Genomic DNA, 25770 nt, shown 5'->3' on the forward strand with positions numbered 1-25770 from the left:
CTTCTCCACCTTGATCCATACAAGTCCATGGGTCCAGATGGGATTCATCCCAGGGTGCTTAAAGAGCTGGCTGACATCATCGCAGGACCTCTCTCAATTATTTTTCAATGATCTTGGGAATCTGGAGAGGTCCCAGTAGACTGGAAGCTGGTAAATGTTGTGCCAATTTTCAAGAAGGGTAAGAAAGAAGACCCTAGCAATTACAGGCCTGTCAGTCACACATCAGTGCCTGGTAAAATTATGGAGAAGATGATCCTTGAAGTTACTGAAGTGCACCTGGGGGACAATGCAGTCATTGGTCCCAGCCAACATGGGTTCATGAGGGGTAGGTCCTGCCTAACAAATTTGATTTCCTTTTATGATAAGATCACCCATCTAGTCGATCAAGGGAAACTGGTTGATGTGATCTTTTTGGACTTCAGCAAAGCTTTTGACACAGTTTCCCCATAGGATCCTACTGGACAAAATGTCCAGCATACAACTTAACAAAAACATCATACGATGAGTGAGCAATTGGCTGATGGGCAGGGCTCAAAGGGTTGTGGTAAAGGGAGCCACATCTGGCTGGCGGACGGTCACTAGTGGGGTCCCTCAAGGCTCCATTTTAGGGCCAGTCCTCTTCAATGTTTTTATAAATGATTTGGATGTAGGACTAGAAGGTGTTTTGAGCAAATTTGCCGATGACACCAAACTTGGAGGAGTTGTGGACTCGGATGAGGGTGGAAAGGCCTTGCAGAGAGATCTGGACAGATGGGAGAGCTGGGCGATCACCAACCGCGTGAAGTTTAACAAAAGCAAGTGCCGGGTCCTGCATCTGGGACGGGGCAACCCTGGCTATACATACAGACTGGGCAATGAGACGCTGGAGAGCAGCCCCGCAGAGGGGGATCTGGGGGTTGTGGTTGACAGCAAGCTGAATATGAGCCAGCAGTGTGCCCTGGCAGCCAGGAGGGCCAACCTTATCCTGGGGTGCATCAAGCACAGCATTGCTAGTCGGTCAAGGGAAGTGATTGTCCCGCTCTACTCCGCGCTGGTGCGGCCTCACCTCGAGTACTGTGTGCAGTTCTGAGCACCACAGTACAAAAAGGACATTAAACTGTTGGAGAGTGTCCAGAGGAGGGCGATGAAGATGGTGAAGGGCCTAGAGGGGAAGACATATGAGGAGCGGCTGAGGTCACTGGGCCTGTTCAGCCTGGAAAAGAGGAGGCTGAGGGGGGACCTCATCGCAGTCTACAACTTCCTTGCAAGGGGGAGTGGAGAGGCAGGTGACCTATTCTCCCTAATCACCAGTGATAGGACGTGTGGGAACGGTGTTAAGCTGAGGCAGGGGAAGTTTAGGCTGGACATCAGGAAGAGGTTCTTCACCGAGAGGGTGGTTGCACACTGGAACAGGCTCCCCAGTGAAGTAGTCACTGCACCAAGCCTGTCTGAATTTAAGAAGCGATTGGACTGTGCACTTAGTCACATGGTCTAAACTTTTGGGTAGACCTGTGTGGTGCCAGGAGTTGGACTTGATGATCCGTATGGGTCCCTTCCAAATCGGGATATTTTATGATTCTATGATTGGAATAGGCTGCCCAGGGAAGTGGTTGAGTCACCATCCCTGGAGGTCTTTAAAAGATGTAGAGCTTAGTGATATGGTTTAGTGTAGGACTTGTTAGTGTTAGGTCAGAGGTTGGACTGGGTGATCTTGGAGGTCTCTTCCAACCTAGATGATTCGGTGAAGAGCAAGTGCCAGATCCTGCACCTGGGAAGGGGCAATACTGGCTATACGTACAGACTGGGGGATGAGATGCTGGAGAGCAGCCCCGCAGAGAGGGATCTGGGGGCTGTGGTTGCCAGCAAGCTGAATATGAGCCAGCAGTGTGCCCTGGCAGCCAGGAGGGCCAACCGTATCCTGGGGTGCATCAAGCATGGCATTGCTGGTTGGTTGAGGGAAGGGATTGCCCCGCTCTACTCCGCGCTGGTGCGCCCTCACCTCGAGTACTGTGTGCAGTTCTGGGCACCACAGTATAGAAAGGGCATGAAACTGTTGGAGAGTGTCCAGAGAAGGGCTACTAAGATGGTGAAGGGCCTAGAGGGGAAGTACTTTCTTCGGAGTGTGCTGGGGAAAAACATTGCTTGAGTTCCTTTTTCTTTTTTTTTCTCCCAACAAGTGGATGAAATGTGCATGTATTGTTGACTTGCTCCTAACGGTGTAAGAAAAGGGCTGGAGAACAGGAATGCCAGTGTATGACTGAAGTGTTTTAAAACTGCTGAAACACTGGATATTAGTTATAAATAACTAATTGAGGGCTGGAGTTAGATGACCTTTAAGGTCCCTTCCAACCTGAGCCATTCTAGGATTCTATAAACGTACAAGGAGTGCCTGAGGTCACTGGGCCTGTTCTGCCTGGAAAAGAGGAGGCTGAGGGGAGACCTCATCATGGTCTACAGCTTCCTCACAAGGGGGAGTGGAGGGGCAGGCGCCAATCTGTTCTCTTTAGTGACCAGTGACAGGACCCAAGGGAATGGAGTCAAGCTGTAAGAGGGGAGGTTCAGGCTGGTTATCAGGAAGAGATTCTTCACTGAGAGGGTTGTCGTGCACTGGAACAGGCTCCCCAGGGACGTAGTCACTCCACCAAGCCTGTCAGATTTTAAGAAGCGTTTGGATTGTGCTCTTAGTCATATGGTCTGAATTTTTGGGTAGACCTGTGTGGTGTCATAAGTTGCACTCGAGGATCCTTGTGGGTACCTTCCAACTTGGGATATTCTATGACATTATTTTTTACAATTATAAAGGTTTTTTGCCTGAAATATTCTATAATCAGCAACAAAGTAAGAAGTCATGACGGAAGAGAAAAAAAGTAAAAGAATACATATGGCTTTAAATTACAAGGGCAGTGGAAGAGCAGGGTGACATTACCCTGAGAGTACCTAGAAAGGAGCAGTATGATGGTTGTTGGCAAACATCTCAGAGACTGAATGGAAGATAAGTGAAGCTGAAGACCAGACTGGAAGAAGTGGCCCTACGGCCTGACATTGGAAGAGTGTAAAGAAATGATGAGGAAATAGAAACCACTCATTAACATTTATTTCCTGAAGAATACTGAAATAGACCAACCAAATATTTATGGAGCACACATGACATATCAAGGAAATAAGCAGCAATGACCATGAATGTCTTGGGAACAAATTGTGACAAAGCAACTGATTTTTTTCTTTAGGCAGGCTAACATGCCTTGCTGGAAGGGGGGAAACTGAACATTAAATCTGCCTTGACTTTAATTATGCTTTTGACTCATTTCACATAATATATTCAGCAGTGAGAAAAGGGAGGATAATCTCAGTGAAACTACTACAAAGTGAGGGCAGAACTCTTGGTGGGAAAAAGAGTTTTTTAAAGAAAAAATTGTCAATAATTTATTGTCAAACTGGAAGGATGAAGCAAACAGGGATTTGAAGGAAGCTATCCTATTTCTTCAGTTATTCACTGTTTCATGAACGAGCTTGTAAAGAAATAGCAGTTTCTTTGGGTCTGAATGTAGCTGTTGTTATGCCATTTTTCTGATTTTGCTCAAAAGATCTGCTTTTTAATCAGTGTATTCCATGCAGTAGTACCAGATTGAGGTCTCCTTTATTATTTCTACTTTACTATTTAAAACTTTGGGCGTAGCTCCAGCTTCTCTCTGGTGATTGGATACGCAGACCATTTATTAATTTACTGTTGAGAACAAGCTAGGAGAACTGAAAGTACAATGGGGAGAAAGCTGAAATGTAGAATTGTCCTGGCATGCTGGATGTGAAACTAGAACTGTAACCCATGCCACTGGGCTGGCAGGAACAGGAGTATTTCTGTCTACAAACGCTAGTGTCAAAGTGCCTAGTACAGCAGTTGTTTTAGAATCAAAGAATCATTAGGGTTGGAAAAGACCTCCAAGATCACCTGGTCCAACCATCCCCTTACCACCAGTATCACCCACTAAACCATGTCGCTAAGCACAATGTCCAAACTTTTCTTGAACAGCCCCAGGGATGGTGACTCCACCACTTCCCTGGGTGACCTGTTCTAACACCTGACTACTCTTTCTGAGAAAAAATGTCTTCTAATTTCCAACCTAAACCTCCCCTGGTGAGGGGAATTTTAATCCACAGATTTGATTTGATTTGATTTGATTTTTTTTTAATAGAAATATGGTAGGTAGTATATCTACAAGAAAACTTTGGGAAATACCAAAGATGAGAAGAAATACTAGAGTTGGGAAGCAAACATTAGTCAGCAATGTCATGGACTTCAAAAATAAACATGGAAACAAAATCCAAAGTGAACACCATGACAGAAACAATGAATATGAGTTTTGCACCCAGAGCACATGAAGTAACCAGCCCTTTTCAGCCCCCAAAATGCACTTTGGGGCACCTTCTGTAAGGAATCATGAAGACCTGCTAGTAAAAGGAGAGCATAAAAATAATCAAAAGGGCACAGAACATAAACTGTGAGGGCTCCTTTCAAGTACAAGATCTTTTTGAGAGATATGGAGGTACCATCCAGGAGAGTTAGAACAGATTAACTTAAAATCCTGGGATGGTTTGGGTAAACTGCTGTCTTTTAGTGTGGCAGATGAACTACAAAATCTCTTGAGGCTCCTTCCATTACTACTTCTTGTGTTTCTATCTAAACTTTCACATTAAACATATATTTTGTATCACTGTCCTGCACATTTCATTTGTTGTAAATGTATTTTGATATTCCTTATGTGTGCATAGAACAACATCTTTTGTCTAGTGATGTAATGATCTTTACTAATCAATAATATGAGGTTTGAACTCATTTGTATTATTTTAGTAATAATAAATACTGGGATTTTGGCAAAGACCTACCATCACTCTTGGCCTTTCTGTATTTTCATCAAAAAATTGTAGTGCGGAATGCATTTCTCAGGTATTAAAAATAAAGATATATTTGTTTTTCTTGAACAACCTGGTTTGAAGCCAGGTGTTGAGTCCTACAAAGCTCAGGTCTGAGGATCACCCTGACTGTGAGCAGAAATGGTCTTGCTGTGCACCTCCTTGGAGCTTGGATGCACACAGAGGATGCTACTGTGAAGGTCACGTCTCTCCTTCTGGCCCCTGGAGCTACAAGGACCCCTGGAAGCTCAAATGATAAGGCAGAGATGGGTGGCAGCTACATGATCACAGGCTGTTATTTAAATCAGCTCATTTTATAGAAAGAAAGCTCTTCTGTAAGCTTGCCCTCCAACTACATCCTTTTGGCTCGTAAAAGAAATTAGTTCTCTTCTGAAATAAAAGGCAGGGTCGGCAAGCTAACATCTGATAAAAACACATTTTTCAGAAAATGCGTCATTAATGGTTGTTGTTTGCTGGAAGTAAAAATGGCCTGGCATTAAAGCAATTAGCTTTTCAAAAAATAAGTGACCATTTTATAATACTTAATATTTTGCTCCCAATAGCAAAACTGTGTCCTTCTGATGAATGAAGATGAAATAATTACTGATGTGGAAGCTATCTTTTTCTAATGGGTGAGTCACCTTGATCTGATGACTGTCAGTGTCAGGGGCACTGCGGAGGTCAGCAATAAATTTATGTGGGGACCTGTAAGGGTTTACTTCACAAAACCTGGGGTAATTATGGGATAAGTTATATAATAAAACCCAACATCATGCTGACCATTTGGAAATGGATCATCCTTCAGCTGTATATTCCACCTGGAAGGAGAGGCAAAAACACTTAAGCATTCAATTTGAAACATGGTCAAAAGAAGTTTTTCTGTACTCAAGGAAATTTTTCAGAAAACTGACCTCACTATCTTAGACATGATCTCACTATCTAATGTTTCTTCTATTTTCTTATCAGATTGCTTTGCTTCAGTACTGCTTGTTTCTTGATGGCTGTAATGCCTAGCAGGGAAAGTTTCCCCTGGTTCTGTCAACCAGCATTGGCAGCCTGTAGTCTGGCTGCCACAGCCAATTATGCTGAGTGCTCAGGTTATTGCATATGACCCAAATCTCAGTATTCCATATGCAAAACAACTGGGTTTCATTGCTCCAGGAGGAGCAATACGGTCTGTAACTGCCATGTTCACTTTGGGTCACAGAACAATCTTGAAGGGCAAAATGCATTAATTCCAGCCCAGTGAAAGTGAAGGTCTCAATTTTCAGAATGGGAATGTGGTTAGAAAGATAAACCTGGGAACAACGCAAATATGCTCTGTTTTTGAGACTTTTTTTCTCTTGTACCATGTGCCATCTCGTATTTCCCTGGAGGTTTCCCTCGTCCTGGGATGCTGAGAGTCCAACCCAGCTGTGCTCAGCTTTGATTTCTAGAGCGGCTCTTCCCCTGGCTTACCTTGGGGACTGACTTACCCAGAGGCAGCTGAATGCACCTTCAGCAGGCCCTAAAACTCCCCAGTTTGAAGAAACAGCTGAAAACAGGAACAAACACAGCCATGGTAGATAGATCCACTAACATCTATGAACTGTACTTGGGATGAAACAGCCAGCTTGTGAGGCTTCTGCACCACAGGCTGGTAGTGGCTGTACTCTCATTTTCCTAGCAATAAATTATACTAGAAATAACAACAGAAAACAAGATTTTGGGAAAAACTCACTTGTTCAGGGCCAAATACCTCAAGCTTCTAAAAGATGGCCATCTAGTTGCATATAGTTAACTTCCTTATCCAGTGGAGAGTCAGGAACTGTCAGGAGCTTACCAGGTCGATGCTATGTGTCTTAAGATGGGACAAAAAAAAAAACACCTTGGTGATGCCTATTTCTCCCCCATAACTATGAAAGGAAGCAGCTAGCCCCCATGCCAGAAAAGTAATGTGCATGATGCTGTGTATTTAATAGAGAGATATCGTTTATTCAAAAGAAACCGTATAAGATGTTAATATCCTTCCTGCTTTGGTCAGAAGAAAATAGTTTAATTTGAAAAAGTTCCTAAATATGATGGCTATGTAAAAAAGAGCAGATTTGCACCAACACACCCGCATCCTGAATCACACCATCTCTGCTGCAAGATGGCTGCCACAAGGACATGACCCGGTGCTGCACCTGCTGGACATGCTTCAGATGTTCAGTGGGGTGCCCAGCAGAGACCCCATCCTGGCCACTGGCATCCCATTCTCAAAGCCACCCCGTCTACCTCTGCTCCATCAGCTTGAAGATGGGTCTGTCACCAGTGTCTGTGTGTTCACGCCCATGCAGATCCAGACTAGATTGTCTGTGTAGCCTGAAAATCACCTCGGCTCACCTGAGACCCTTGGTGTCCAGAAGCTGAGCTACTACCTGGGCACCACCACCTCTGTGGGTCTCCACTGGATCCGCACCAGATTCAGCACAGGCACCAGGTACTCCTAGGCACCACAGCTGGGTTTCTTGCCAGTCTCTCAGCTGGGAAGCAGCTCTGCAGAAAAGGACCTGGGGTCTTAGTGGACACCAAGTTGAATATGAGCCAGTGATGTGCCCTTGCTGCAAAGAAGGCCAACAGGGTTGTCACACACTGGAACAGGCTCCCCAGGGATGCAGTCATAGCACCAAGCTTGTCAGATTTTAAAACACATTTGGACTGTGCTATTAGTCATACGGTCTGAATTTTGGGGTAAACCTGTGTGGTGCCAGGAGCTGGACTCGATGATCCTTGTGGGTCCCTTCCAACTTGGGACATTCTATGATTCTGTGATCTCCACCAACACTAGTGCTGTCCTGTGGGTCAGCTTCCAGGGTGAAGGGGCATTCTTGCAGCCAGTGATCCCTAATGGACAAGAGCACATGAATCCATTATTGCCTTGGACAGCTAGTGGAAAAATGGGTGATTTTGACCAAAATGGGGATGCATACGATCAAAAGGAAGCCAGAACTAGTGTCAAACCACAGGAAAAATATACCCACAGTTGGCCAAGGTGTTTCAAGTGTCACCTGGTGTCCACTCTGCTCTGACCGGGTGCAGCTTTCAGTTGTTGTTATGGTCTGTGTCTGTGTGAAAGTAAATAATTGATCAGAGATAGGAGGAGAACAACCTCATGAAGCCAGAACTGTCTGCCCCCACCATGCCATGTTGCCATAGCCAGGGTAACTGACCCGCAGTGAGGAACATCCCCAGTCTAGGCCCGTTGGAGACCACTGGAAGCAAGGATGCTTTTTGTATGAGGAGAGACGGTGAGCAGCCCTTCCCTGTGTGCTTCCTGCATGATTGCCTTCATTATTTTGAACATGAGCCAGTGATGTGCCCTTGCTGCTAAGAAGGCCAACAGTATTCTTGGCTGCATTAGGCAAAGTATATCAACAGCAGGTTGAAGGATGTGATCCTTCTGCTCTGCTCTGCGCTGGGGAGGCCGCTCGTGGGGTGCTCCCGGGGCGAGAAAGGCCTGGAGCTGGTGGCGAAAGCCCAGCGCAGGGCGCCAAGGTGCGGGAGGGCCTGGAGCACCTCTGCCATGAGGAGAGGCTGCGAGAGCTGGGGCTGCTCGGCCTGGAGAGGAGGAGGCTCTGGGGGAGCTCCCCCGCGGCTGCCGGGGCCTGCGGAGGGCTGCGCAGAGGCCGGAGTCGGGCTCTCGCCAGGGGTGCCCAGGGCCAGGAGCAGAGGCCCCGGGCCCAGCCTGGAGCCTGGGAGGTGCCCTCTGGGCCCCAGGCAGCACTGCTGTGCCGGGCGGGCGCCGGAGCCCTGGCACAGGCTGCCCGGAGAGGGGCTGGGGGCTCCTCCGCGGGGTCTCCAGCAGCCGCCGGGACGTGGGGCTGGGCGAGCGGCTCCGCGGGGCCCTGCTGGGGCAGGGGGCAAGCAGCGGCACCCAGGGGCGCCCCCAACCTCAGCCACGCTGTGGTTTTGCACGCTGTGGTTTTGCACGCTCTGGTCAATCTTACTCCCAGTGACAGGCACCACGGAGGCTCAGCACTTTCAGAGCCAGCCAGTCCGCAGTCCCTGCTGCCAGCTCAATCCCTGGGGCAGCCTGGAGAAGCGCAAGGAAGGTGCATGCAGCCGCTGCAGGGCACTGCGCGAGCAGATACGAGCTCTGTGCACTGCCACAGGTGCCACACCAGCATGCACGCAGGACAGGCAGTGCGGGACAAGTGTGCTGCATGGAGGGTCTGTAGCTGTAGCTGCAGCTCAGTGCAGGCACAGCTGAACAACCTTACAGCTGGCATTTGGCACTTTGTGATGGCATGCAGCTCACTGGAGGCAGAGAGTGCCTCCCGAGATGCTGGGAGCATGTGGGCAGCTGGCGCCTGTGAGCGGTGCTGTGTCAGGGCTGGGCATGCCATGGTGCCTGAGCTATCTGGTGCTTCCCAAGTCTGGGGTGTCTGTGCAGAAGTTGCTTTCAGGCAGAACGATGTGAAGCAAGGATGAGAGGGCTCAGGGGAAAAGAAATATTGTTTTTTTCATCTAGTCTCAGTCATAAAGTTCCCTCATTCTCTACACAACAGGCAAGTTGTTTTCTTCATGCAGGTCATCACAAAGACAGGCTTAACCCAAACACACCGCTCGCTCACATCGTGCTACTCTGGAACTGCAGCAGCCCTTTAATTTTGTTTTGTATTTATACCCATGCTGTTGAGATCAGGACAGCAGCTCACCACCTACGCTGCTGAGCCCAAGGCCAGCCCTACCAGCAGGGATTTCTCCAGGTGTATTTGCTTCCTGCCTGCCTCCAGCACAGTGGCAGATTCCAGGGCAGAGGCCAGAAAGCAGTAGTGATGGGTAACCACTGGAAGAAGCTGGTGGAAGCATGAGGAACATGCTGCATTCTCCAGCTTTTGAGTTGCATAGAATTTGACTGAATGACTTTTTGGAAGATGCTTTGGAGAAAAACAAGCTGCTGGGTTCAATACAGGCCATGTTAGCTGTCAGAGAGCATATGATCATGATAATGATCACTCTAGAAAGGATTCTAGCATACACAAAATGTTGTTTCTGCCTGTTTCCCTGTATGACTGTGTTGTGGTTTAGCCCGGCTGGCAGCCAAACACCACACAGCCGTTCGCTCACCCTCCCCCCTCCCTCTCCGGGATGGGGGAGAGAAACGGGAAAGTGAAGCCTGTGAGTTGAGATAAGGACAGTTTATTAAGACAGGGAAAATAATAACAATAACAATAATAATAATAATAATAATAATAGTAATAATGTGTACAAAGTGATGCACAATGCAATTGCTCACCACCCGTTGACCGATGCCCAGCCTATCCCCGAGCAGCCGGCCCCCCCATCCCGGCTAGCCACCCCTATATATTGTTCAGCATGACGTCAGATGGTATGGAATACCCCTTTGGCCAGTTTGGGTCAGCTGTCCTGGGTCTGTCCCCTCCCAGCTCCTGCTGCACCCCCAGCCTGCTCGCTAGCAGGACAGAGCGAGAAGCTGAAAAGTCCTTGGCTTGGTGTAAGCATTGCTCTACAACAATTAAAACATCGGCATGTTATCAGCGCTCTTCTCATCCTAATCCAAAACATAGCACCCTGCCAGCTACTAGGAGGAAAATTAACTCTGTCCTACCTGAAACCAGGACAGATATCCACCCCTTATTCCATACCATTTATGTCATGCTCAGGTTACACTCTTTCCAATACCTTCTAATTAGTCACCATTTTCATCTATGATATATAGCAACCATGGTAGTGATGACATACAGTGTTATATGATAATTAACATACTACAATTCAACTCATGGGCTATTCTCACCCAGTATTAGGTCCCCTTGAGGTACACACCGAACCTCCCCATTCTTTTGCATTACCCACCAAGTGCATCCAGGTCCCTGGGCAAAAGCAATCCCACGAATGGGCTTGCCTTTTCCTGAGGCAGGAGTAGCCCAGACTGTCTTACCCAGCATGTTTCTTACGTGCACTACAGGAACTTTATCCCCTTCTACAGTGCGTAACAGGTTTGATTGGGCAGGTCCAGCTCGGTTGGCAGATCCTCTAGTATTGACTAACCAGGTGGCCTTTGCCAAATGTGTTTCCCAATTTTTGAATGTCCCAGCACCCATCGCTTTCAGTGTAGTCTTTAACAGTCCATTGTATCGTTCAACTTTCCCGGAGGCTGGTGCATGATAAGGGATGTGATACACCCACTCAATACCATGTTCTTTGGCCCAAGTGTCTATAAGGTTGTTTCGGAAATGAGTCCCATTGTCTGACTCAATTCTTTCTGGGGTGCCATGTCGCCATAGGACTTGCTTTTCAAGGCCCAGGATAGTGTTCCGGGCGGTGGCATGGGGCACAGGATATGTTTCCAGCCATCCGGTGGTTGCTTCCACCATTGTAAGTACGTGGCGCTTGCCGTTGCGGGTTTGGGGGAGTGTGATGTAATCAATCTGCCAGGCCTCTCCATATTTGTATTTCAGCCATCGTCCTCCATACCAGAGAGGCTTTGACCGTTTGGCTTGTTTAATTGCAGCACATGTTTCACAATCATGAATAACCTGTGCTATAGTGTCCATGGTCAGGTCCACCCCTCGGTCACGAGCCCATCTGTATGTTGCATCTCTACCTTGATGGCCTGAGGTGTCATGGGCCCATCGGGCTATAAATAATTCACCTTTATGTTGCCAGTCCAGGTCCACCTGAGCCACTTCAATCTTAGCAGCCTGATCCACCTGCTGGTTGTTTTGATGTTCTTCAGTAGCCCGATTCTTGGGCACATGAGCATCTACATGGCGTACCTTTACAACCAGGTTCTCTACCCGGGCAGCAATATCTTGCCACAATGCAGCAGCCCAGATGGGTTTGCCCCGGCGTTCCCAGTTGTTCTGCTTCCATTGCTGTAGCCACCCCCACAGGGCATTTGCTACCATCCATGAATCAGTGTAGAGATAGAGAACTGGCCACTTTTCTCGTTCAGCAATATCTAAGGCCAGCTGAACGGCTTTCACTTCTGCAAACTGACTCGATTCACCTTCTCCCTCAGCAGCTTCTGCAACTCGTCGTGTAGGACTCCATACAGCAGCTTTCCATCTCCGATGCTTTCCCACCATACGACAGGACCCATCAGTGAACAGGGCGTATTTCTTCTCATTTTCTGGTAGCTTGTTGTACAGTGGGGCTTCTTCAGCACGGACCACCTCCTCCTCTGCTGATATCCCAAAGTACTTGCCTTCTGGCCAGTCCATAATCACTTCCAGGATTCCTGGGCGACTGGGGTTTCCTATTCGAGCCCGCTGAGTAATCAGTGCAACCCACTTGCTCCATGTAGCATCTGTTGCATGATGTGTAGAGGGGACCCTTCCTTTGAACATCCAACCCAGTACCGGCAGTCGGGGTGCCAGGAGGAGCTGCGCTTCAGTACCGATCACTTCCGAAGCAGATCGAACTCCCTCATATGCTGCCAATATCTCCTTTTCGGTTGGAGTATAGCGGGCCTCAGATCCTCTGTATCCCCGACTCCAAAACCCCAGGGGTCGACCTCGAGTTTCCCCAGGTTCTTTCTGCCAGAGGCTCCAGGTGGGACCATTCTCCCCGGCTGCGGTGTAGAGCACATTCTTTACGTCTGGTCCTGTTCGGACTGGCCCAAGGGCTACTGCATGAACTATTTCCTGCTTAATTTGTTCAAAGGCTTGTCGTTGCTCAGGGCCCCATTCAAAAGCATTCTTCTTACGAGTTACTTGGTAGAGCGGGTTTACAATCAGACTGTAATTTGGAATATGCATTCTCCAAAACCCCACGACACCTAGGAAAGTTTGTGTTTCCTTTTTGCTAGTTGGTGGAGACATAGCTGTTATTTTGTTGATCACATCCATTGGGATTTGACGACGTCCATCTTGCCATTTTATTCCTAAAAACTGGATCTCTCGTGCAGGTCCTTTGACTTTATTTTGTTTTATGGCAAAACCGGCCTTCAGAAGGATTTGGACTATTTTCTTCCCTTTCTCGAAAACTTCCTCTGCCGTGTCACCCCACACAATGATGTCATCGATGTACTGCAGGTGTTCAGGAGCCTCCCCCTGCTCCAGCGCAGACTGGATCAGTCCATGGCAAATGGTAGGGCTATGTTTCCACCCCTGGGGCAGCCGATTCCACGTATATTGGACTCCCCTCCAAGTGAAAGCAAACTGTGGCCTGCACTCTGCTGCTAGAGGGATGGAGAAAAATGCATTAGCAATATCAATTGTGGCATACCACTTGGCTGCCTTTGATTCCAGTTCGTACTGGAGTTCTAGCATGTCCGGCACTGCAGCACTCAGTGGTGGCGTGACTTCGTTCAGGCCACGATAGTCCACTGTTAGTCTCCACTCACCATTAGACTTTCGCACTGGCCATATGGGACTATTAAAAGGTGAATGGGTCTTGCTGATCACTCCTTGGCTCTCCAGTTGACGAATTAGCTCGTGGATGGGAATCAGGGAGTCTCGGTTGGTGCGATATTGCCGCCGGTGCACAGTTGTGGTAGCGATTGGCACTTGCTGTTCTTCAACCCTCAGCAGCCCCACAACAGAAGGGTCCTCTGAGAGACCGGGCAAGGTAGACAACTGTTTAATGTCCTCTGTCTCTAAGGCAGCTATGCCAAAAGCCCAGCGGAACCCTTTTGGGTCCTTGAAATATCCTCTTCTAAGATAGTCTATGCCAAGGATGCACGGAGCATCCGGGCCAGTCACAATACGGTGCTTTTGCCACTCATTTCCAGTTAGACTCACTTCAGCTTCCAATACAGTTAACTGCTGGGATCCCCCTGTCACGCCATAAATACAGATGGGCTCTGGCCCTTTACAGCTTGATGGCATTAGAGTACATTGTGCACCGGTGTCTACTAAAGCCTTATACTTCTGTGCGTCAGACGTGCCAGGCCATCGAATCCACACAGTCCAATAAACTCGGTTGTCCCTTTCCTCCCCCTGGCTGGAGGCAGGGCCCCTCTAGTCCTGGTCAGAATCTTCGTTTCTGTGTTTAAAAGACTGCCTGCTAGAAGTTGGAGCAGCAAACTTTTCAGAGAAACCCTTTCTCCCGATTGTTTTCTTTTGTAACTCACGTACCCGTGCCTCTAGGGTCTCAGTAGATTTTCCATCCCATTTTCTCATGTCCTCTCCATGGTCACGTAGGTAGAACCACAGGGTGGCGCGGGGTGTGTACCCACCATATTGTCTTCTTTGCACGGATGCGCGTTTACCCCTAATAGCCGAGACGCTGGTTCGTACAGGTGGGGAAGAAAATACACTCTCTTTAAGTTGGTGGACCTCTTCAAAAAGTTTCTCCAAAGTATTCTCTTTTAGTTGGTGGCCACTGGTTCGTTCAGGTCGGGGGGAATATAAATTCTCTTTAAGTTGGTGGACCTCTTCAAAAAGTTTCTCCAAAGTATTCTCTTTTAGTTGGTGGCCACTGGTTTGTTCAGGTGGGGGGGAAGATAAATTCTCTTTAAGTTGGTGGAACTCTTCAGAGAGCCAGCTACTAGGAGGAAAATTAACTCTGTCCTACCTGAAACCAGGACAGACTGTAAGCCGGAGTTCGCTGAAGTACAATACTGAAAGAGCTCTGCACAAGGGCAGAGATCATACAGCTGGCTTTGAGCAGTGAAGGGAACGCTCAAGAAAATATTTCGGGAGTAATATATTAAGTCTTCTTGGAAAATTCTCCCATATCTGACTGGTTTTCATCCCAGAAATTATGGCTGTCAGTGTAGGTGGAAGCTGCATGCACAATGTGGCAAGAGGCACGTGAGCAGGCTGGTAAGCGCCATGCCACACTGATGGTGGGGACAACATACACAATGGTGCTGGGACAGAAAGCACTGAGGTGGCGGCTCTCTCACTGTGACCCTCAGCTCCCATTGCATGCTGTGGCACAGCCTTCAGCCCTGAGCTCACGCCCCGGCTGCTGCTGTGGGGCTGCTGCCAGCACTCTGGCCTGGATGCTGCCATCGGCCCTGGTGCGCAGCCGGTGTGTGGCTGCAGTCAGCTCCTTCTGTGTCCCCTCTCCTCGGTTTCCACCCTCCCCTTTGTCCACCCTTGCCACTCCCCCTCAGTCTGTTTTGCATTGTCCCATAGGACCCCCAGATGTCCCAAATCTTTATGTCCACCACTTCCTTCCTCTTACTAGCTACAAAGGTCAGTCCGACCCTCTCCAAAGTTGTGCTTGGAGTTTTTAATGCCCATCAGTTAGCAACTGAAGTTTGCCTTTGCTTGTCCCCATTACCTGTCAGGTTTGTTTCTGTCTGTGTTTTTGTTTTTGTTTTTGTTTTTGTTTTCTCCTTTCCCTGTTATTTACTATTCCCTCTGAGCTGAAAGGGTCTTGATCTGACAGCCTTCAGCTGCAGATGCTGTCACCTTCGACATATTCTTATGGGCACTAGAGGGACTTTGGAAAGAGCCAACAAAAATAAACAAAGGCAAGGTTAAAATAATCAAAATAAATAAACAATGAATAAATAAACCAACGTCAAGGTAAAAATAACCATGCAAGGAAGAATGGTGCAAGAGAGGGCTCTCCAGGCTGGAAGGGAGGTGACTGGAGGCTTGGGGAAGGGCTCTGTAGGATCAGGAGTGTCTTGAAGAGGACACTCGGGTCTAACTGTTTGCTGTCTATTTCAATACAAGAACTAAGAAGCATTAAATAAAATAGCAGGTGGCAAATTTAAAACCAATTACAGGAGGTGTTTTTCACTCAACAGGATTAAGCTTTGGAACATTTTGTCAGAGTGAACTGCAAACTCCAAAACTCTGCAGGGGCTCAACCAAGCAATTAGGCAAAGCCACATAAAAAAAAAGAAAAAAAAATCCATTAAGCAATACTCAATACAAAAGACTGCTCTCAGTTCAGGATGTGCCAAAGCCTCAGATCAATGGAGGTTTGCAGAGCAATGCTTCCCCCACACACACCCACCCTCCCCACCCCGTGCTTGCCATGTGCTGGTCCTGCCCTGAACACTGCCCAGGTCACAGCATTAACTCCACCGCCGAGCTCCCCAAAGGAGCCCTGAGCTCCTCCAGGTCTCGTTCACCTCCCCGTTCTGCAGCCAACTGGCCTCCCACCCCAGCCAGGGACAGCAAAAGCTTACAGGGGGTCCAGACCCATGGAGGACCACCAAGCATTTGACAAGGAGACAGGACACCAGGCTAAGGGGATCCATGGAGCTTGAAAGGTGGGTGGCCTGGGGTGGCCGAAGCAGGCTCCCAGCCGCTACATCCTCCCAGCTCACAGGGAGGTGCTGTTCTGTGGTGGCCCCAGTGAGAAAGGTGCTCAGACCCTGTGAAGTGTCATTTAGAATGCTATTTATCAGAGCCACCACAGTAAGGAGATGACCTTATAGATGGTCTCACATCCCTTTAGGTGCTGGGAATCCTGAGCGGAGCAGCATCAAGTGCACCTCTGGTCAGCCTGCAGCACACCATGCAGATCCCTTCTGAGGAAGGGTTACCCAATTTTGGACTTCAGAGTTATTATAGGAAAATACATTCCCAAAAACAGAGCTTCAGCAAGGAAGCCTTGATGCAGCAGAAGGAAAATGTGAGCAAGGCACTGGGGACTGTGGAGCCCCAGAACACACGGAAGCAAAGAGGAGACACATAAAGCATTTGTGTGCACCAGTACCACTCTTGCAGCTGGTGCACAGCTGGCTTGCAGGTGACTGGAGCAGATAAACACCAGTCTCAGCTGGCCACAGCACATGAATGAGCTTTAATGCCATGGAAATCCAGGAGCCGGTGGGACTGGTCCTGCCTCTGCCCACCCCAGATTGCACAATGGGTTGTAGCAGGTCCTGGACCTGCTACGTGGCATCACCCAGCAGACAGCAGCAATCTTTTCATACATGCACAGGCGAAGCCAGGGCTCGGGGGCTTATTTACACCCAACACTGCCTTGGGTTGCAAGAAAACAACCCAGAGAAGGAAGTTTCTGGTGAGAGTCTGCATAGCTCCTTGCACAGGTGGCACTTGATCCCTAATCCTTGTGGACATTGCTGCCAGGCTGAATTTGATTCAGCCGGAACTGAAGGCAGGTTTGGCTCTGATTCCCTATTGTTTCTGTCTGTTCTCCCGAGTACTTTCATTTGAGGTCCCTGGGGGCAGTTCAGAGACCTCATAAGCAGCTCTTTGTAGGCTGAGCATGGCTTGGGCTTCCTCGCTGCTGTCAAAACTGAGCCTTGGCAGCAGACCTGGGTGAGTTTCTGAAATATGAAGGGCAGGAGCATTGCCATGAGGTTTCACATCTGCTCAAATGGCACTTACAGAGCCTGGCTGTGATGCTTAGAGGTGTAGCTGCATGGTACTCAAGGGTAAAGTAAGGAAATAGTGTTTAATCTCTTCTCTTTGTTCTAATTAATATGTTAATTCATGTGAGCTTTTTCCCATAGTTACAGAAGAGTTAGACAATATTAGATCAGAAAGGTTCACTGTGGTGTTTTATTCTGTCATACTGCATCACCTCACAGAAGAATTTCATATCAAATTTACTCATCAAGCCCATCATGTGGGCTTCAGATTAAGCATGCATCTCAGAAGAATTTCTGTTCCTAGCTTTACAGTTCCAAAAGATGAAGGATTCATCAGTGTCCCTTTTTATTTTCAGATTTTGCTAACTAGCATTATCTCATTTCAGTCCAATTTCCATGTAACTTCAGTTTCCAGTTACCAGGTCATGTTGTGCTTGTTGGTTATATTGAAGAGTCATCTCTGTCGACCACGCACAGACTGATGGACAATTTTTAGATTAATTCAGCTTTTCTTTTACTCATCAGGCATTCTAAACTAAATATTCAGTGAAAGATTTGTTTCAACAGAGAATAAGAAAAAACACTTTTTTTTTTTTTTTTTCGATATAGCTGTGCAAGGTTTGTTCTGTGTCAGTGCTATTCCTGAAGTTTCAGAGCCTCAAAGTCCCTAGAAAGATCTCTCATTTGCAGTAGCGACTTTTTACGCAGGGACTCAAGGGTTTCTGTTTAGAAGACATTCAGCAGCAAACATTGCATCTCTGGTTCCCTGTCTTGCACACAAGCACCGGCTGCCCTGTCCAGGCTATTCCCATGTTCATAATCTGGGGTACTCTGCACTGGCATAAGATTTATTCCTGCTCATCTCTTTCTTTGAAAGCTCCCTTTCTAGGCTGATACCTCAGGTAAAATTTGTATTGAATTTATATTTTAAATTTTCTCAAGTCATTATTCATTCCTTATTTATTAGATGAACAATTACAAGTTTTGTTGGATAACTAGTCATATTTCCAGTGGGAAAAAAAAAATAATCAAACATTCTGGGTACTGTAATTCACCTCCCAAGACAAAATCTGAATTACAGCAGGTAGGAAAGTCTAGCTCACTGCTGGATGGACAGGCATGATTTATTCAATATTTATGACTTTAAATCAGCCACAGTTAAAAAAATAAAAAATAAAAAATAAAAATAATGTTGGGAACTTCTAACATATTGATATGGGTGATAAATTTCCAAATTGCTTGATGCTTTGGTGTAAATTTCTCTCTCTTTTATTGATATTTTATTCCACAGCCATAAAAGAAAAGGAAAAAATAATCAGCAGTACATTTATTAACCACTGCTATGAACCTGGGTAATTTATGAAATTACATCATTTGCATGTATAACTACATGTGTGTGTGTTTTCTGGTAAGTGGGCAGTACACCCTGAGCCAGGTGGTGTAGTGGTAGGTGGTGGGGAGGCTGGAATTAGATGGTCTTTAAGGTCCCTTCCAAACCAAACCATTCTATCATTCTATGATACCCATATTTTTTGAGGGTTTCTTATTTCAATGCAGATGCTTCCAGATCCATCATGTGGTCATTCAACAGCTCCAACACCTGCTGTTCTGCATTTATCCTGACGGACATCCCACTTCTGGAGGCTGCTCATGTCTGGCTCTCCATCCTCTTCACTTGCCTTTACATTGCATCCCTTGTGGGGAACTGCACAATCCTCTGTCATCATGATTGATCCGAGCCTCCACAAGCCCATGTACTGTTTCCTGGCCGTGCTGGTCATCTCTGATTTGGGTTTGTCTCTGTCTACAATGCCAACTGTCACAAGTATTTTCTGTGTCAACTACAGGAAAACCACTTTGGACTCCTGCTTTGCTCAGGGTTACTTCGTTCATTCCTTCTCATTCTTAGAGTCCTCAGTGCTCCTGGCCACAGCCTTTGATCACTGTGTGGGCATCTGCTACCTATTGAGATACTCCTCAACCCTCACCATTGCCAGGATCAGCAGGATTGGGCTGGCTGCCCTCTGCAAATGTCTGTTAGGAGTACTGTCATCAATCTTCTTGCTGAGAAGGTTGTTCTTCTGCCAATCCCGTGTGCACTCCCACGCCTACTGTCTGCATCAGGACCTGATCAGGTTGATGTGTGCAGACATCACATTCAATCGCATGTATAGGTTAGCTGTGGTAATCCTCAAAATTGTACTAGATCCATTGCTTATTGTTTCATCATATATTATGATTTGTAAGACAATTTTGAGCATCGCATCCCAGAGGGAGCATCTCAAGTCTTTGAACAACTGATTGTCCCATATCCTGGCTGTCCTGATCCTGTACATCCCCATGGTTGGCTTGTCCATGGTTCACCGTTTTGGCAAACACGCTTCTCCTCTTGTTCATGTCCTCCTGGACGATATCTACCTTCTGGTCCCCCCTTTGCTAATCCCCATCATCTACAGCATAAAAACCAAACAGATACACAGCGGGGTCATCAAGGTCTTCATGTCAAGAAAGAGCTTCTCTATCACAGCACATAAATTGCCTTCACTAACTGCTCTCCATAAACTAGTGGGATGAAGTAATTATGCTGTATAGTCCATTTTTACCAATTGACAGTATACTTCCAGGTGAAGAAAGAAACAATTAATAATCGTATTGAATTCATTAGCTATGTAACTTTAAAATATAGTCCATGATCTTTTATTCTGTGATTTATCATATAATTCTCTCTACACCATGGTGTGTTGTATTTCCACTGCACACTGAAGAAGCTCATGCTCTAGAAATACATAAATATGAAAGATTTTTTTTCTCTTGGCCACTGAGGTGGTAACATAACTTACTCAAGTGTTTCTAATGAGTATTGTAATCAAGAATTAAACCCCAGTCTAGGAAATAATTCAACATCTGGTTAAACCTATGTACCAGTTATGGAGCCTTTGGGAAGCAAGCAAAGCACAAGTCTTAAATACTTCTGTACCCTACCTAAACGTGGGTGACAGCAACAGTCTTGGATGAATCTTTGCCCACTCTTCTTTCATGGATGCTCAAGTCTACCTTGGGGAGTATAGTCTTACCTGCCAAGCAGCTCCTAGGTAACCTCATCAGTAATACCATATAAGGTCAGGATGACTTACATAATGTTATCAGAAATATCAAATTTGGGTAGCGATGTAGCAGAACTGAAGCCAATAGAGAAAAAAGTAATTAGAGACAGGTTGTTTATCTGAGAGAAGACTGGAGTGGAGAAGGATAGAGTCAAAGGTCATGAAAAGGAGGGTCAAAAACAGTAAAAGAGAGAAAAACACGCGCAAGTGATGTGTTTGGGGCTGTCCATGGTAACCACTGGACAACCCTGCACTTGATCCCTGTATCTGGAGAAGAACCAAAAAACAAAAAACATTCCACAAGAGTCAAAGCTGTTCCTGTGCTCAGGCAGCCTTGGGGAGACAGGCAGCTTTCCCCAGCTAATGGAGAAAAGCCTGGTGAATGGCTCAGGGCAGCCCGGTACCACCCCGTCATCATCTACCCAACACTTCCTAACAGAGTGGTTGCTAAATGGCTTGCTTTAATGGTACGCCACAAATACTCTCAAATCACGAAGCTGTGATGACTGTTACAAAGCCATGCAGATGTGCACTCACTCTCCCCACCCTCCCTTTCCTGTCTCCATGTGTTTCATATGCACTTCAGCAGGAAGGAATATTGTGCAGTGGACTTTGAGTAGCCGGTTCTGTAAAGAGTGTCCTATCTAGTAAAATTTGTAAGGCCCGTGGTGTTATAAATTATTTTAATAGCATATATAATACCTTTGGTTACTTTATGGAAGGAAATAAGTCATTTGAGAGGTTAAGAGCCTCTGAGAACTCATCAGCGGTGGCGGATACATGAGAAGTGTTGTATTGAAGCAGTTATTGATCTTGATTGCTCAGAATAAAAAGTTAAAATGGAAAACAAATTTTTATGATTTAAACCTATAATATCCTTAAGAGTAAACATGCTTCCAATCTGATGAACAAGCACTGGGTATATCCAGCATCCTATACTCAAAGTATGCAACAGCCCTACCTTACACTTGTAACCTAGTAAAGAGCTTCTTTTGGAAAGCTGTGCCTACTCATTAGTACATGTGGGAATTGGGATGATGGTACCATGGGTCCCTGAAGCAGATAGATTCCCTGCAAGTCTGTAGCAGTATGATGGATCATATTTGTGAGGTTCTGAATGAGGGGTTGACTCCATACACATTTTGTTGAGAACTGTTTTCCTTTATTTCTTCTTCCCCAATATGTTAAATGTGCCTGTGCAAACAAATTTATACACTCCAGTTAAGTGCCTCAAAATCTTAATGTCTGCTTAGATCAAGATTCTCAGGCCCTTGTCCCATGGAGTTTTTAAAATTTCCAATGACTTATGTCCTGCCCTCCATGAGGAAGAATTTTTCCTTTATTGTCCAAGTGAATTTTCCCCTATTTCAACTTTTGTCCACAGCTTCTTGTGTTTTCATCTCTGATGAGTCTGACTCCATTTCTTCTGTAATCTCTTCCAAGTATTAGCAGACTTAGGTAGAAACCTCTTTTGCCTTCTCTTCTCGAGGCTACACAAACCCAGTTGCTTCAGCCTTTCTTTGTGTCATGAGCTCCAGCCACCCGACCATCTTGGTAGTCTCATCTGGATTTGCTCCAGTTCAGCAATGTTACTGTTGCTTTTATGGAAGGATCCGTAACTGCCCAAAGTACTCCAGGTGCAGTCACCCATTTGCTGATTAAAGGGAAAAATCTCTTCCCTTGACCTGGTGGTTGCACTCTTAGGAATGCTGCCCAATATGCAGTCGGTCTTCATTGTTGCAAGGGCACACTGAGGGCTCACGTCCCACCGGACCCTTTCTGAAAAATTGCTCTCCAGCCATTCAGTCCCAGACAGTACTGATGTAAGAGCTGTTCTGTCCCAGGTGCAGGAATTTGCGTTTTTTGTTGAACCTCAACTATTCTGTGATTCTGTAACCTCATGGAATGTAGCTGAGCTTTTCCGGGTGAGCTTTCTCACTGTTTTGACAGTGATCAACCCTGCAAAGTGGTAAGAGCTCAGACCTGATTCAGTGGCTAATGAATGCCCCCACCAGAGGTTGGTGAGTGCCTAAGCACATCAGACAGCCCATCTGCCCAGCTCACATCTCTTTCTGCACTTCACATGTCCAGGTAATGAACTCTGAACTGCAGCAATATCAAATCCTGCAAGGCTCAGTGTGCCCCAGGGTGGGGAGATGCTGAAACAGGCTGTGACTCCAGCAGCTCATCTCTAAGGAGTGTTATTTCAGGCACACAGACAAGCATATATGCCTTAGTCATGATGACTCACACTTGATACAGAATCAGAAGTGAGCAAATCTTAATTCTGGAAGAAATGATTCATTAGCATAGGACTTTTATTTATTGCTATCTTTATGTTGCCTAAGAGGAATGCAACAGGCACTATTCCAACGTGTATTTGCTCTCTTACTTGCACCTGGACAGGGGAGGTTAAATGAGTTCTATTGCCTAGCATCCAGCAGATTGAAAGGCTTGGCTCCTAAAGTCCATTAAATACCCCTGAAAATCTCTGCCTAAAATGTGAAAGCCACAGCCCTGCTAATTGTTAAGCTTCATCCTCAAAGGGGAAACCTCTCAAAGAATACTTCAAGCCTTTCTCTAGTTCTTGCATCCATTTCAGCTAAGCTGGTGTTGAAATTAATAAAAGACATCTGTGTCCTTTCCTTTTACAAGCAAAGCTGCAGTCCTCTTGCATGGTCATGATTTAAGCTTTCTCAGTTATACTAAGGCATCGTTGATCTGAAGGTGATAGCTCAAACCTCCAGGAAAAAAAAAAAAAAGGCAGTATATATAAAGGCTTGTGATCTACACTCACCATACCCACCCTTTTGCTGGGGATCTCCTTTGGAAACAAACCCAGAGACCTGAGCTCACAGCCTGAAGAAGAGGCTGGAGATGGATCAATTCCATCTAAATCTGTTTCCCAGGATTTCACCCGTTTTCCCCCTTTTCAAATGGCAGGTTGACCTGTGTCTGTGTTTTGTTTTCACAGAGCAGCTTATCCAGGTGCTGCTTATCATGACAGCCCTCAGCATCAACACCTCCCAGCTTGCCATGTGGCATGTCTCAGGGTGGAAGTGTGCAGTGAATTCACAGCAGTGAATTTGGATAGTGCCTTCTTTTATACATACCTGGGTTCATGAACAGATGAACTATAAATTAAAAGTGCAGGCATTACTGGTGATTTAGGGTGAATTAATGTTATGGTACTCAGACTGAAGCATTCCTCTTTGATCCAATGCTGAAGACACCTCAGTGCTTTTTTGAAAACCAGCACATATGAAGAATTTTCACGCTGAGTACTGAAGCAATGGGACATCAAACATTTCTAGTCACTTTTGAACATTTAGGCCATTATTTGACCACAGAGAACATTAAAACCCAGCAATAATAACAAACTAGGGCTTCAGGAGATGAACTCTGTACTTTCTGTTCTTTGCCTGATGCAGGGGCTGGTAAGTTCAAATGCGCAACTGCTGTATGCTCACATACCTCCAGTTTTCCCACATGTAATATAGCAGGATTAGCTCACACAGTCAACTGTTTTAAAATATTTAATATAAGTGATGAGTCAGCAGCTTGCCATTTCATTCTCATTAAAGTAGCAGTGGTGGGATTTCTGCCATCTTGCGGAGCAGAATCACATCCCACTGCGCAGGTGTCCCCGTTAGGACCAGGAGGTAAGGCTATAGGCTTCCCTGAGCCCAGGAAGGTGACAAACCACAGGTCTCATTTCCTTGCCTAACCAGGGCAGAAGCTGCTCTGCACTGGGACTACCCCTCATCCTTGTCGCTGAAACCAGGAGCCTGGTCTTGTAGCCTGGAGAAGACAACTCCTTGGAAGTGGTCTGTCCTGTCCCAGGTGTCCCCTCTTTCCGCAGGGAGATGGTGTGCGGGCTCGTTCCCAGGAGCGCTGCATTCCCCTGCAACGTCAGGGTGCCGCCCAACCTGTGCCAGTGCTACTCCTGTACACAACCCAGCGTGGAGAGCTGTGCGGGCACAGCTGGCTTTGGTGCCTATGCTTTATTCCTGCATTGCCAGTGAGACGTGAAGGCTACATGGAGACAAAGTTGTATACATCCTCCAGTCACTGCAGTATCTATAGGGTAAGCCTATGGTACAAGGATGCTGAAAGGTTAAGATGTGCCCTGGGACCAGAGTCAGAGCGTGGGTTTTACACGCGGAAACTTGAGCTCTCCTGGAGCCCCCATTCAACTCCAGCACCCAGGGTGTTGTTGCAAGGATGTGATATGAACACATAACAGGCATCTGAGGGCCAGGATTCCTCTCTTGCGTGTTGACTCTAACAGTCAAACCACCCTTGAGACAGGGAGCTTAATTTTCTGGCACTTTTAATTCCAGCTTTCAATGGGAGTTAGGAGCACTCCAGCTGTGAGATGGTTTTGCTTTGTTTCTAAAGCTTATAATCAGGACATTTAAAAAAAAAAAGAAAAAGAAAAAGGGCTTAACTTTCATTAGGAATACTTTTTCCCACGCCAAACTGAAGGGGATGCCTTGCCATCATTCCTTGGGGAGGGTTTGTTTGAATCTACCTCTCCTCCCTTCTCAGGTCCTTAGTGTCTGCCAGGTGAACTGGCCTAGGGAAATGCAATGCAGCCTGGAAGAGCCAGCTGGCCTCTGTAATCCCCCTAGGCAGAGAAAACAGACTGATGTGTAGATGGGGCACAGACTGCCCAGTACAAGACTTTCTCGCCCAAGCCATTACAAGTAAGGTCACACTCCACCGTCTTTCCCCCTCCCTGCTCACAACAGCTATGCTGCTGGGCTCTTTTCAGGGCCACCGGACTCTATCAGGATGAGGAACATACAAGACAGTTCCTGCATTTTTCTTTCAGGCTGAATGACTGCTGGACCAGAGGATGATGAGCAATGATAGTAAGTGGGTCCTTCCCAGGCTGTAGTAGCGTGCCTGGGAGCAGGGAAGGTTAATGTCCCTGCTGTCCTGAGAGAAAGGACCTGCTCAGGCAGCACCACGGCTCCGCAGACCGCAGGGTGCCAGGCAGGAGCCAGGCCAGGCTCTGCAGGAGAAGGGCAGGGGCGTGGGTGCGCAGGGGGTGGGAGCAGAGGGCCGGGGTCCTGTTGGGCAGGGGCAGTAGGAAGCTGGGTGAGTCACAGGCTCGTGTCCTAACTGGGGGATAGGCAGTGACTCTGGTCCTGCTTGGTCATTTAGAGGGTGCAAGTGCTCTGCCTGGGGAGATGGGGCTGATGCTGCAGTTGCTGACGGAGCTGAGTGAGCTCACTGGGGTATCAGAGCAGTGAAGAGCATGTCCCATACAGCTTGGCGGTGTTCACATCACGCGCACACATGCAGTTTCCTCACCATCCCTGCTGAAACCTGGGGCATGCCCCATCCCCAGGGTATGCATGGCTGAACCTCCCACAGGTGCAAAAGACTGCTGCCACTGCATTCCTGGGGAGCCAGGCTCTCAGCCCATGCTTCTGAGAGCAAAGGCATTTTCCTTCATTTTGTGTAAAACTAGAGCACACACTGACTCCAAGAGTTAATGACTGCTGTGTTTCCTTACCATTGACAGCGTGG

At 46.9% G+C, this 25770-nt stretch overlaps 1 protein-coding gene across 1 annotated transcript; it reads left to right on the top strand.

The window, feature by feature from the left end:
* Positions 1-18699: 18699 nt before the first annotated feature.
* On the top strand, positions 18700-19699 carry LOC118259781 (olfactory receptor 51Q1-like). Its single transcript, XM_035569544.1, is given in 2 exon segments — positions 18700-18842; positions 18844-19699. Coding segments are annotated over 2 exon segments (999 nt in total).
* Positions 19700-25770: the final 6071 nt, after the last annotated feature.

Source organism: Cygnus atratus, chromosome 1 (assembly GCF_013377495.2).
Source record: "Cygnus atratus isolate AKBS03 ecotype Queensland, Australia chromosome 1, CAtr_DNAZoo_HiC_assembly, whole genome shotgun sequence".
Classification (NCBI taxonomy): Eukaryota; Metazoa; Chordata; class Aves; order Anseriformes; family Anatidae; genus Cygnus; species Cygnus atratus.